A 13802-nucleotide genomic window follows, 5' to 3' on the forward strand; every position below is an offset into this window, starting at 1 on the left:
ACCAGGCTGTGATTCCTTTTCTTCTGAACTTCCTATTGGGACATTTTAAATTTTCCTCTTCATGCCTATCACACCTTTGTATATTAGTCACATATTTGAGGAGAAAAATCTGAACTATACAGGCACTGCCTCGCTCTGCCTTTTTGCCTCCTTCCCGTGAATATTAAAACAATGGAAAATGAAAAGCTCCGGCAGTAACCAGCAAATACTGCCATTTGTGTGCACAGCTGTGGGCATATTTGAAGTGCCGCTGAAGGTCTCACATCTACCAGGCGCACACAAGGATGTGGCCAAGCTCGGCGTGGTGCGTGCAGAAGGGATGCTGGCCTGGGGAGGACGCTTGGGTGGGGGGAAGGAGCAGCTGCCCCATGTCCTCTAGGTAACCCCACACACAATCATCCTCATCGCGACGCGTCATAACACACATGCAAAAATATACAAATCAAGGCTGTGATTAACAAGCGTGAGTAATCTGTTGCAGCAGATGCCTGTATTCATTGGAGGTATCCTTTTCCTGAAGGCTTCAGCTCATTTGGTTTCAAACTACCCATTGTAGCCCCTTCCACAGAGGTTAAAATGCTTCCCTTCCTCTTCTGAGCATCCCCCGGGAGGCTCACTGTGCCAAGCGGCTTCTCCCCACACAACACCGCCCTTCCCCAGTGCAAAGCCCTGGTTGACCATGCAGGAGTTGCTGGCCATCCCCTCGGGGGGACGGCAGCAACCTGCTCCCTCCCCGCGCTGCGCGGTGAGTCACCGAGCCTTTGGCAGGAGAGTCGTAACTGGAGCAAGAGCATCGTGACAAATCACACCCGCAACAGAACAGCATCAGTTTTGACGTTTTTGTCAAACAAACTTGTGAAAGTATAAATACATTCCTGAGCATGCTGTCAGAACTCCACCTACACGGGATCATCGGAGCTGGTCACAAACCCAGCCCCCCAACGCCAGGAGCGGACGGCGAGCGTTCATCGGCAGCGATGAACACTGTGCCAAAATCCCACGTAGGGCACAGCAAACGAGGTGGAAGATTAAGATGGCACAGGAACTGAAGTGAAGTAACGGGACGGACAGCACTCGAGGCGGAAGCTGCCGAAGGCTGACTCTCAGCGCTGCAACAACGGAAAGCCCGGGAGACGGCTCCACCAAGCCAGAGTTAACGGAAAATATAACTTATTAAGAAAACCAATCATAAACGCTAGTACAATATGTAACGAGGGACATTAATATATCAAGGAAGTTTTTTCTACACTGAATTCAGGTTGTTTTGTAACTCCCATCAATATACTTGATACGATTTCCGTGGATTGGGAACAATTCGCTCCCTGGGAGTCTGACCTCGGGGAAGCCGTAATAATCTCTGCAGCCCTGTCACCTAGTCAGGGCAAATAACAGTTTGCACTGATTTGATGCACCATAACAATTCACGTCAGCACAGAGCAGCTGCTTATTTTAATTACATGATTTGGATAAGACATTGAGACTTTTTCGTTGAATTTGCTGAAGTTTCATCGGGGTGTGTTTTCGCAGCCCTTGCGTGGGGATAGGAGGTACTGCTCTGAAAGCCAATGCCAAGAATGTTGTCCTTGTGAGCTGGACAGGATTTAGAGTTTATTCTACTTTGCTTTCAAAAGCAGCATTGTGTTGTTGTATTTTGACCCTTCTTTGTCTATACAGTGCAAAATTTTGTTTTCTTAGATGTCTATAGAAACAACTCAAATACCTATGAGTAACCACTGTAGCATCCCAAATGCTAACACAGTTACACTGAATGGATTATCGCTGCTCTTTATACTCTTATTGTTGGAACGCTGAAGATGCTGATGTGATTAGCTCTTCTTGAGGCCAATCTTACTATTAAGACCATGTTTTTAATACCATGAATGGCTGATGAACTTGGGAGGAAGCAAGGATTTTTATCCTCTGGCAAGCAAGGGAGTTTACCACCTTGCAATCCTCACATACACACTGTCCATAAAAGCAAATCTCATTTCCTCAGGAATTGCCAGTGAGCATAAATTAAATTTGGGGTAATAAATTAAAATTCGGGACAACGCATTCATTTTGTGACAAAACAAAGAGCAGAATGCTGTAACGCCAAAATTAGAAGCAACTGCACTGACCTAAATTTCTCCTCACCTGCATCTCCGGAAGGTACCCAGCTTGCTACAGACCTAAGGTTCCCTAAGGACAGTTTCTCAGAAGGGATGTTGGGGGACCACGAAGGGTCACACCGCACACAGAGGAGGATGAGGGTGTACTATAGAAAAATGTAAAATTATTCCCCTATTCAAACACAAATATCTGATTTTTAGCACAAGCACCATCAGACGCACAAATCAAATCTGCTGGATATTTACAACTTGCTATCCCTACGGAGTGGCACAAGGAAGTCCAACAAGTGACACAGTAGGGAGTGTGTCATGGTGTCTACACCAGCTCCCAGTCAAAACATGGCTTCAAGAGCGATGAACTAAAATGACCAGTTTAAAAGTGGGCCAGTTTAGAAGCAAGCAATATGTGTAAGTCATTGTAACTGTTCCTTCCAGCCAGCACCGCTACTGATTTATTGTCTCCTCTAACCAACTAACCTTTTAAGCCCTGTTGCCGGTTTGCAAGGCACATGGATTAACCTCTTCCCAAATGAGATTTTGAAAATTGCCACGCCTACTTTTTTTTTCCTTAAAGACCAATATATTGCATAAAATTAAAATATCTTCAGTATTTTCATGAGGCTGAAAGGCCTTAAAGAAAACACACTGTGGGAAAAAAAGTCTATTTTGATTTTTTTTTTTTTTTAAAGATGTCAGAATTTTGCTTTGGAATTCGAGCTTTCTGCACAGATTACTTCATCCACGCTTTCTCTTGGTTTTGTTATTTCATGACATGCAGTGATAGTGCATAATTTAACATGCTTGAAAGATTAATTTTAATAAAATGCATTGTCACAAATACATCTTACTCACTGAAACATTGCATCCTCTTCTAAAAATCAAAACATCCTCTGCACTGAAACAGTCTGAGGCTTTATATTAGTCAGTACACGCTGAGTCTATTTAGACGTGGGTTTTCTCTTGATACAAAAGACGGTGCTGAGTTATCAAAAGGTTGTTTGGGTTGTGGGAAACACATTTCCTATGTTTTTCAGATTCTTGCCAAACTGCTAAGAGTGATTAATATTTTCTCTCCCTCTGTCAAGAGATGCATATTTTAAACTATCACATCATTGCTTTAAATATATGGCACAATCCCACAGTGATGCTTCCAGTGTCCCTTGGACAGTTGTTTAAAGCTGCTTGGTTCATAACACTGAAGGCTGTATTGGCAACCATACAAAGAATTATATATTGTATTTCTTCCCCAAATATTCAGCCATAAACCCTCTTGTAGGCCAGCTATGGCACCATCCACCTCTCAGAAGAGGATGTCACGTGCCTTTCTAAAAGGTCACATCACTCCCACAACTTTATCTTGAGAAGGCAAACAAAATAGCTCTGCAAAGAGATGTCACTGATCTATGGCGGCATTTAAAAGACGAGTAGACATAGCGCTTAGAGATACGGTTTAGTGATGGTTTTTGTCAGAGTTAGGTTGATGGTTGGACTAGATGATCTGAAAGGTCCCTTCCAACCTGGGCGATTCTACGAGTCTCTAATATCCATCTATCAGCTACTAGATATTCATAGAGAAACAGCGCGGTATCTGCCCAGAGACACTGATCCCCAGATGTTCTCTGTTCGTACAAAGAAACTGATGTTCTGCCCAGTCTCAAGGTGTTGGCTCTTATTCACATCAACCCACACTTGTGGCACCTCTGAGTTTTGGCTGTCTTCAGTGTAAAAAAAATATAAAAAACAGGAGTCCTGGTTCTCACAGCTGGGCCCCACTTTACCTGAGAAATTTAAACATCTGCAGATTTTCTGGATAATGTAAGCAGAGTTTGCCATTTATGATGGTAAAAGAGCACTTTGCCAGGATTTCAGGTTTCCCAAGAATGCCGGAGGTGCCTGAACAGCAACAGCCCTTGAGTCCCCATGCTTACTTTGACTGATAAAAGGAAGAACTCCCCAAATTCAGGAGTTTTTGGTCAAGGCCTGGTTTTTGCTTGTTAGAGGAAGAAAAAAGAAAAGTAGAAACACTTGATTCCATGTGACTATCAGGGAATTCACAGCCAGGCAGTTTGAGCACAAAATTTGACTCAGAAGGTTTGTTTTGTTTTGTTTTTTTTCCCCCCCTTAAAAAGGAAATTATTAAACAATTCAAGTATTCACTCCTAACCAAGCATGGTTTCCTTCTGTCAAGTCATCTGTGTTTTTAAGCGCTGTTTCTGCACCTTGGCTTCTTCCTCCTCGAGGCTCTCGTGTCTCAAGCAGAAGCGCCCTGGACGGGCACGCAGAGCCACAGGGGACGACAGACAAGAAATAGCAACTTTCCAAGTGAGACTGGGAAAGGAACAACGGAGGTGAAACAGTTTCTGCCAGCATACAGTAGGTGACAATCCCATGCATTTTTATGTTCTTTGTATTGAGTCAAGTGTAACCTTCAATTCATCCATTATTATCCTATAAATTTCCAACAACAACAACAACAAAAAAAAAAGACAACAAGCCAGGCTGATGTGAATAGACTGTCTCTGGGTGGAGAAGGACATCAGCAGAACTAGAGTTTCCAGTGCTGCTGTAAAGGAGCAAAGTGTAGCTCCCACCACTACTACACTAGCTCTGGCTACAGCATCAGAGATACCCGCAGAACCAGAGGCCAGACTGCCAATAACTCAAACGTTGCAGCCCTGCAATGAAAGGCAAAGTTATTTGCTGCAGGATTGGGCAGGGTGTCCTTGCCTGCCCTCCCTTGTCATTTTACATGTCCTCATTAAGTCGGCAGCAGGCAGCTAAAGGGACCAAGACAGGTACAAATCTGATCTAGGCACAAGCTCAGAGAGAACTTTCAGTTAAGTTTTCCACTTTGCAGAAGTTTCTTGTTCAATACAAAGAGGGAAAAAGAAAAATAAAAGGTTGGTTTTCTGATTCTTTGTTACTATCACATCATAACATTGTTGAACTTAGCATATATCCCAGTGTCTTGATTTTTTTTTTTAATTTTATTTTTATTTTAAAATCAAATGCTGGGAAATTCTCCAAGGCTAAAACAAAATCTTACGTTGGCCCTCAAGCTTAGCAGGCTTTTGTTTCTAATACAACAGAGATCAGAGGGGTGTTTTTTGGCTCTCCTACCTGAAATAAGCCTCTTCTCCAACATATGTTTCTATTAGTTATGAAAGCAGTATATTCTGGTCATATAAACTCGTGAAGTTGGGAAGATGCCTCAGGTAACAGAATGGCATCTTTTTGTACAAACTTTAATATCATAAATAGTCCTTTTTGATACCATCACAGTCAGTAGCTGAGTAGAAGAGAAGGAAGTTAACGAGTCTCCTTTGATTGTAGTGCCCATTGTAGCAAAACCATCAAAAAAGAACCTGCCCACACCAGTAAAAGTCCTACCAGCCTGTTTCTCCTGGTCTGGCTCACAAAAGGCAATTCACTGCGTGCAAGCCCTATGACTGTGGTCAGGTCATTGTCTCTTGAGTTTGCCACAAGCACCAAAGCTTCCACCAGTGCCTCTGAATCCCACCCTAAGGCAACTTCTGCTCCAAGCTCGGCGTCTCTGCTGTTGTCTGGATTCAATTTCCCTTTGTGTAGCTCTTCTCTACACCAGGATTTCATTTTTCCTTTCTTCTCACTTTCTTGACTGCTGGAGGAATCGGGGTAGAAATTCATACTGAGAGAATCATCTTTCAGATGCAACAACGTGGTTGATGGCCATGCTGTTCCCAGGTGCTGAGACTCTGGAAAGCCCAGGACACCACTCTTGCCCCAGCAGTGGGGGCTGCACACATCAGCCTAAACTTTTTAGAAAGCATGAGCATCTCCAAGTTATTTTTGACACCTAAGGACTTACACATGCAGAAGCAGAGCACAGAAACGTTGACTACACTGATTTTATCTGTTCAATCTGATGAAGAGAGAGAGAAAAATGAAGTGGACTCCAGGGACGGGAGTCCCACAGCCAAGGCTGTATCAACAGACACCAAGCGAGATGGAGGCCATCACACCCTGACAAGAAAACCCACTTCCATGGCAGTCCCTCATGGGCAAGCTGGAGGTAGCGAAGGAGGTCACCCCTTCCTGGGACTATTTCTCCCTACTCCCCTGGCCCCTCCATGGGCCAGCCTTACAGGACATGTCTTCCAGGAAATATCAGCCCACCCCAGTATGTGCCTAGTCCAGCTGGAACTATCTTTGCTCCTACGAGGCAGAAATGTGCCTGATTCTCCACAAATCTGAGTAACAAGCCAGGAGGAACCTGGACCCACTCTCCCAGCACCAACCCCACTCTTTCTGCTGACCCTCAGGGTTCTGCCCAACAACTCTTCACGGGGGAAGAAGGCAAAAGCAAGATTCAGTAATTTAAAAAACAAACCAAAAAAAAGAGACGACGACTATGAATACCAACTATAAATAGAGTGTCAAATCCTGCTGTAAACTCGCAATAGGGCTGAACTAAAAATAGCAACACTACAACGAAGCAGTGCAGCACTGGTGTTGATAGGAACAGCAGTGTCAAGAGTATGAATATAGAAAAGAATAAGACTTTTCTACAGCAATTATCTACCTAACACAGAACAATGTAGAATAAATATAGAAACCTTATTGCCAAAAACGCTCCTGCTCCTGCAGTAATATTAAGAGAAATAAAAAAACTCCAGAAAATTAAATTATAGAAGGAAAGAAAAGACTCCCTTTTCTTTTCTTAACTATAATGGTATTTTTCTGGTTTGCCTTTAATTATATGGCACATTCATTTTCTTAAGTGAGAAATCAAGATAGAATCAAATCCTTCAACACAAGAAGGACATGGACCTGTTGGAGCAGGTTCAGAGGAGGCCACGAAGATGATCAAAGGGCTGGAGCCCCTCTGCTGTGAGGACAGGCTGAGAGAGTTGGGGGGGTTCAGCCTGGAGAAGAGAAGGCTCCAGGGAGACCTTAGAGCAGCCTTCCCTAAAGGGGGCCTACAGGAAAGATGGGGAGGGAATCTTTATCAGGGAGTGTTATGATAGGACACGGGGTAACAGTCTCAAACTGAAGGAGGGGAGATTTAGGTTGGATATCAGGAAGAAATTCTTTATGGTAAGGGTGGTGAGGCACTGGGAAGTTGTCAATGCTCCATCCCTGGAGGGGTTCAAGGCCAGGTTGGACGGGGCTTGGAGCAACCTGGTCTGGTGGGAGGTGTCCCTGCCCATGGCAGGGGGGTGGCACTGGATGATCTTTAAGGTCCCTTCCCACCCAAACCATTCTGTGATTCTGTGCAATCTGACCAGAACGGACCTAAGGCTGGGCATCTCCTGCATACTTGGTGACAAGGTTTAGCAGTACAAGTGGGATTATTTGCTCACATAATGCAGTGAGACTCAGCAAGAAATTAAGAGACTGAACAAACAGTGTAAAGACCAGGAAAACAAATAAACCACCACCTCCAGTTCCTGTTTCTGCCAGCTGATTGCTGCATTCCTCCTATACAATTCTCGCCTCATTCACACTGGCTGTCTTATAGAGCAATCTGGGCACCTACACTCAGAAGGTCACAAATGAGTAAACGCACACAAGTCTGTGCAAGCCAGTTATTTCTCAGTGCCATATACTCATTCTGTAACACAAGCAGTAACCAAAAAGCTCACGAATGATTTTGGTGTTGGATGTCATCAGCACTATCAGATCAAATTTTGTTTCAAGAGTTCATTTAAAAATCATGTCTTTTCAGAATTTTACCATTTATTTGGTGATTGTCTATGTCTTAGAAAATCTCAGAGGTCACTGGTCATTCTTTAAGACGATAAACTAATCAAATTTAATGCTGGAAAAGAATTAGGAAGTTTAACACAAGCAAATTTGACAAGGTGAGTATGAGGGCATATAATCTGAGCGAATTGTGTTGCTTCCTTTGCCAGATGTAGATAGTGACTATGGAAGTCTACTACCTTTAAATTTGTATTTTATGGCATATATATGCACTTCACCTTTTACTGTTCCTCCATTCCGTTACTTGATATCACAGAGCATTTCTATTCTTTACTTTTTCCTTGAAAACCCAAAAGATAATACAATATGAATTCCTTGGTCAGAAAGCTCAGAATCTCATGTAGAAAAGTAAGCATGTACTTACGACCAGAGAGAGTTTCTTCCTTGTGTGATGACTCCAGTGAATTTTGTTAGCCTTCGAGCATCTACTTCAATCCACTGATACGGGTCATTTCTTCCTGCACACCAAGCACCATCATAAAAATCATTTTCGTTAACACCTGCCTGAAAAGAAGGCAAAACTGTCTTCATAAATCAGAACCAAGAAACTGAAGGTCTTTCATGGGAAAAAGGAAAGAACACATGAAGTCATCATTCATTCCACTTACTCCTGTGGCTCCACTTTAAGACCCCCGAGACTGTCACTCTCAACAGCTATATGGAGCAACCAAAATATTTTCTTCCTCAGAGCAGGGAGGGAAATTCTGAAAAGTCCCTTCAAAAACTAAGAACTATTATGTATAAACTTAAGTTGGAGTGAGAGAGCATAAACAGAGCTTCAGTTCAGTCCACCTGTCTGTGCCTGTGGCCTGGTAGAGCCTTTATGCAGAACAAATTATCCACACGGTCTTCTGGAAGTCCTAAAAAGCCAGCTCCAACCCATGTAAATAGTGGTCAGTACTGGAGCAATATCTCATTTCCCACGGAAGCAGCAAAGGAGGGGGTAGGCCATATGGAAGCAGTAATACCATTTCCCACCAATTTTCAATCCCAGAATTATTAATTTTCATCAGCAGGGATATTCCTTAAGCAAATTAATACCAAAGGTTAAAAATTTAGGAATGCCCAGCTGTACTCCAACTTGTGTCCCAATATGTACCCCAATATATATAGGCAAAACCACCACAAAGAGCCTTCTCAACGTTTTCAAAGAAATAGCTGCAAGGTATTTTGAGCAAGCTGTATTCTAAATGTATCCGAAATAGTATTTAATGACACATAGCATCTGAGGTCTTCGGATATTTATCTTACTACTAAAGCCCAGGAAGCGTTCAGCACCAAACCGGCTACGGCCATGGAGGGCACAGAAGATTTTGCCATACGGTTTTCTGAGGCTACATGTATTTTTATGATATTTCATCTGTGTTTAATATGGATTTATCATTGCCATCCACATAACTCCAAGAATGGATATCCTTGATCATTTCCCAAATATAAATGGAGAGCGTAGAAAACTTTGTAAGTTTATCTTAAAGATAGATTTTAAAGCGCTGGTATACAGTTATTTTATGCTCAGTGGTACATTTTCAGTTGGTGAAGTACCCAAGAATACAACTGTCAGTTAAATGTCCCGAATTATCCCTCCGCTTCCCACTGAGCAGTATTTGCAGATATTACAGCCATAGCTGGCTTACAGTGACAGAGATTGACAGGTCTGTCTACCTCCATTTTTACAGATGGTTTCTACCCAAACGGGCACCGGCTGGGTCTAACGCAAAGAAACGATGCAGTTGTTAATCCCTTTTCCCTGTGGGAGTCTGGTGGCATCTGGAGGAAGTGCTGCAAAACATGGACAAAGGTTCAAATCCTAAAACTTCTCGTTTTCTCAGGTATTCAAATCTGAGGCAGGGCAGCTTAAAAATTACTTGTTGTCCTGCATCTACCAAATTTACATTAAGCCACCTACTTCTATGCATTAACTGATATTTTAAAGCGAAGGTCATGTAAGAGTTGAAGCACAAGATACAGAGAAAAACTCTATTAACAATGGAAGATAAATTCTTCAAGGGGAACTGAAGACTGGGAAAACATGAGAATACAAATATGGTCACTGACCTGAGTTATAACCTTTTTCAAGAAAAGGTTTCACTGCGTTTTAAAATAAGATGGAATTTGAAGTAGCCTTAGGGTTTAAAGCCAACGCTTGCCAGGAAGCGTTAAGATCTGCAGAGCACCTTGAACCAGCAGCCTGCTAATCCCCTTCACACTGACGAAATTCCACCAATTTCTACAGACCAAGTACCTCTATGTCTCATTGCTTCAGCTGGGATCCTTGGTCCTCATTCAGACTGAGGATATTTCCCATCGGTGTGATGCTCAGAAAGGTGTAAAACTCTCCTCTACGTTACAGTGAGGTTGAAGGAAACAGGAGAGAGAAAAAAAGAGCTTGTTTCCAAAAAAAAAAAAAAAAAAAAAAGAAAAACCCAGACAAAAAAAAAAAAAAAACACCCCACAAAACCCAACCCTAAGTTACATACTGAAGTCTCCATGGTTTCAACCAGACTTAAATAAAGCTAAGCATGTGTTTAAGTTTTACATCAAATATGAAGATTTTACAGGACTCTACAAATACGGACAGCTTAAAATACGATGGTCTTAAATAGGGGCAAAGAGAGTACACAAGAAAAAAGAAACTGTGCTGCTACTTTCTTATTTCCTGACATCAGCTTCTCTGAAGCTTAAAGAATATTTTTACTAGGCAAAATGAAGCAGGTGTCTGTGTGTAACTATCACAGAGTACTATGTGAGAAAGAAGAGTTTAATCAATGAGAAGGTCTTATTACAAACATTTCCAAAGGAAAAGAATTCCGATAAATTTATGTTGAAACTTCTCTTTTCAAGCTTCAAGTCTGCGTATTTCCTTAAGGCACCTCAAGTTTTGAATTTGCCCTACGGCCCCTTCAAAATAAAATAAAAAAACCCACTTATGAACGCAATCAAATATTTAGTAGTTAAAATTATTATTAAATTTCTTTGGAAAGTTTTGATTCCTGAAAGATGAGAAAAGCTATCAACAAAGAATATAGATCGAGATACCTTTTCTCAGCAAGATGCTTACTGGAATTTAAAGATTGTATATTGAGTTAGTGGAGATAACGGATTCAAGTTATGATATACATAACTTAAAGCTATACATTTTAAACATTGACTTTTACCTTCATAAGTAGAAGAAAGAAGGAGACAATGAAAACTCGAAGGACGGACTAGGTCTTAAGCAAACCCTTTTTTCCTTCACTAAATTTTCAAGAATAACTCAAAGTTTAATCTAGCTTATATTTCACTTGCAGCCAAATGCAAAAACATTTCTCAATATGCAGCGTCTTATGAAAAAACACCTTTTTGATATAGGAAAAGAGTGTGTTTTTTTCCTGTCACTCCTGAATAAGTTATCTCTAAATGTCAACGTTGAAAATTGTAATTCAAATAAAACAAATCAACTGCTTAGTATTTACCTAGAAGCCAAGATGAAGGGAAATCGAAAGGTTACAAACCCTTTACAAATTATATGGCTTCTGATTTTAATTCACGTTTACCTTCAGAGTTAGATGTGTGCAAGACTGGACAAACACTTGCTTACGTTATCACTGGTCCAAAAGACTTATACTAAAATGAGGCGAAAGATATTACCGCCTAAATATATTAAAATGAAGAAAGACATTTCGGTTTACTACCACAAGACAGCTAGAACAGCAGGAAAAAAAAACCCAACAAACCACATACCCAATAGCAAACCACTTCAGCTTAAATTCTTATCCATTCCCAGAAAGGTGATCACAAACATTATTTTACCACAGGAAGTTTGTGAGGAATACAAAAACAAAGCATTACTCGTCACAGGTATTTATAGCAACCGCTGACAGTAGGAAAGAGAAGAATTAATGCACACGGGCTGAAAGCAGCACTTCAATAATTTTGTCTTTTGCTCATGTTTTGGTAATGGAGCTTTTCAAAAGGAACTAGGGAAACAAGGAACTGAAAAGACAAAAAGCCATACGTCCTGCTTAATTGCACACACGTGATTGCGTTACTTGGTTAATCTTCAGTGTAATTTGGATTTCTCCAACCAGGAAAATGAGGAAAGGGAAGAAACATAGTTTGACTAATTTTTTTTCAGGTTTTAACCACTGCTAATTATTTTTCAAGTGACAGATACTAATGACTTTTATCCCTGAAGGCAGAGCGCCTCACTGTATATTATTTTATGCTATGATTTTTCCTGAGGATGTTAAATTACTACCAGTTATGCCACTTTTGCAGTTGCAGGCTAGATCTCCAAAACATGGGGCTCTACGGCCCCAGTAGCTCCGTCTCTTGAGAGGTCCCAGCTGAATCCCCACGTTCACACAGGACTGGGAGCAAAATCAGGTCCCATGCGGTGCAAGGTCTCAAGAGAAGCAGAACCTAGGAGGTCTTATCCAGTCCTGCTAAACCTGTCGTTCTTCGGAATCCAATGTACAGCAACTGATTCACTTCATACGCTTCAAATAAACTAAACGGAATAAAAAAAAAAATAACCCCAGAAGCCTTTGAAAAACTTAATTATTCTGTGAATTCCCTGCGAGCCGAGGTAGTGCCAGTTACCTGGGGTGAGCCCTAAGCTGCTTCTCAGCTGACTTCGCATCAGATGATGAGATTGAGCAGAGAGTGGAGTTCGCCTTATTTCGGGGAGGAATGCAATAGTCACATGAATATCGTGATGGCACTCTGGCGATACCCAGACCAGGCCACGAGGGCAGCAGCCCATAAAATTGCTCATCGTTAGATTAGCAGAGTGCTCTGGTGAAACTTGAGCGGCACATCGACCTCACGGAGCCTCTCTGACTTGGGCCAAGCATTTTTCTTCGTGAACGCTACTAAACAGCATGAAAACACAGCTTAAATACCTCTGCCTTTTGCCTTTCCCCAGCATACTGCAACCTGCCCTTTTGAGCAGCAAACAGAAGCCACCAAGAACCTTGTTACCCATCTGACACATCAATCCCCTTTAGCACCTGTTCCTGGTTATAAACTTTTATCTTTTAAACACTACCGAAATTCAGAAGTCTTAATGCAAAGTGCAATTAAGTACTGAAACCCAAGTGGCAGGGAAGAGGTCCGCAAATTCTAAGTGGCTTTAGAATTACTAGCACCTTAAAATTTTTTCAACATTCTATGAGTTTTAAGCTAGTCCCAAAGGAAGCAGCCTCTAAAGAAAAATAAATGCAAGCCCACACTTTTAACACTGCCGGCCATAACATTAACTCTAAGTGGGCAAGGGATTTAGGGAATTATGGTATATATAGTATACAGATAAGTTTTCAGTAACAGTAAAAGCTCTTAATTGGAGGATTACCAGAAATCTCTATTAGGGATGAAGTTCTTAGAATCACAGAATGGTTTAGATTGGAAGGGACCTTGAAGACCATCTCATTCCAACCCCCTGCCCTGGGCAGGGACACCTCCCACCAGACGAGGTTGCTCAAAACCCCATCCAACCTGACCTTAAGAAAAAGGGCTACATTTAAATAAGAAAAGTAAAACAGATGAGTCATTGAAATCAAACTTTGCTATAAGCCAGGTGTTGTTGGGTTACTAGCATATGAGCCTCCCACAGTCCCGGGCTCAGGTAAGTCTCCATCCTAGAAAAAAGTAAAACCAGCTTTTGGATAATAAGGGGAGACAATCTATGCAGAACGCATACAGCTCAAGAAAATGACAATATGACGGTCTGTATCAAGCAGAAGAGTGACGTTGTGAAGCCTTCCTTCACAGGAAAAAAAGCACCATCTTTTGAACAAAGAAGAACACAAACCCAATTTGCACGGGACAGAAGGTCCTTCCACCCAAGACTCCACACAGCATTCCAAGGAGGAGACAGCAGCCCCTGCTCTGCAGAGGTGGGGACCTTATTCTCACAAAAAAGCCAAAAGAAACCGCTGCCACAGAAGTGTCAGAAGCATTACGGTT

General features: G+C 41.8%; 1 protein-coding gene across 1 annotated transcript in view; it reads right to left on the minus strand.

The window, feature by feature from the left end:
* The window catches only part of CPXM2 (carboxypeptidase X, M14 family member 2), a 79028-nt gene that overhangs the window by 35280 nt on the left and 29946 nt on the right, over positions 1–13802 (minus strand). Inside the window, exon 3 of the mRNA XM_074591937.1 lies at positions 8221–8360. Within this exon, the coding sequence (XP_074448038.1) occupies positions 8221–8360 (140 nt within the window). The remainder of the gene's footprint in view (positions 1–8220; positions 8361–13802) is intronic.

This window comes from Larus michahellis, chromosome 6, assembly GCF_964199755.1.
Source record: "Larus michahellis chromosome 6, bLarMic1.1, whole genome shotgun sequence".
NCBI lineage: Eukaryota > Metazoa > Chordata > Aves > Charadriiformes > Laridae > Larus > Larus michahellis.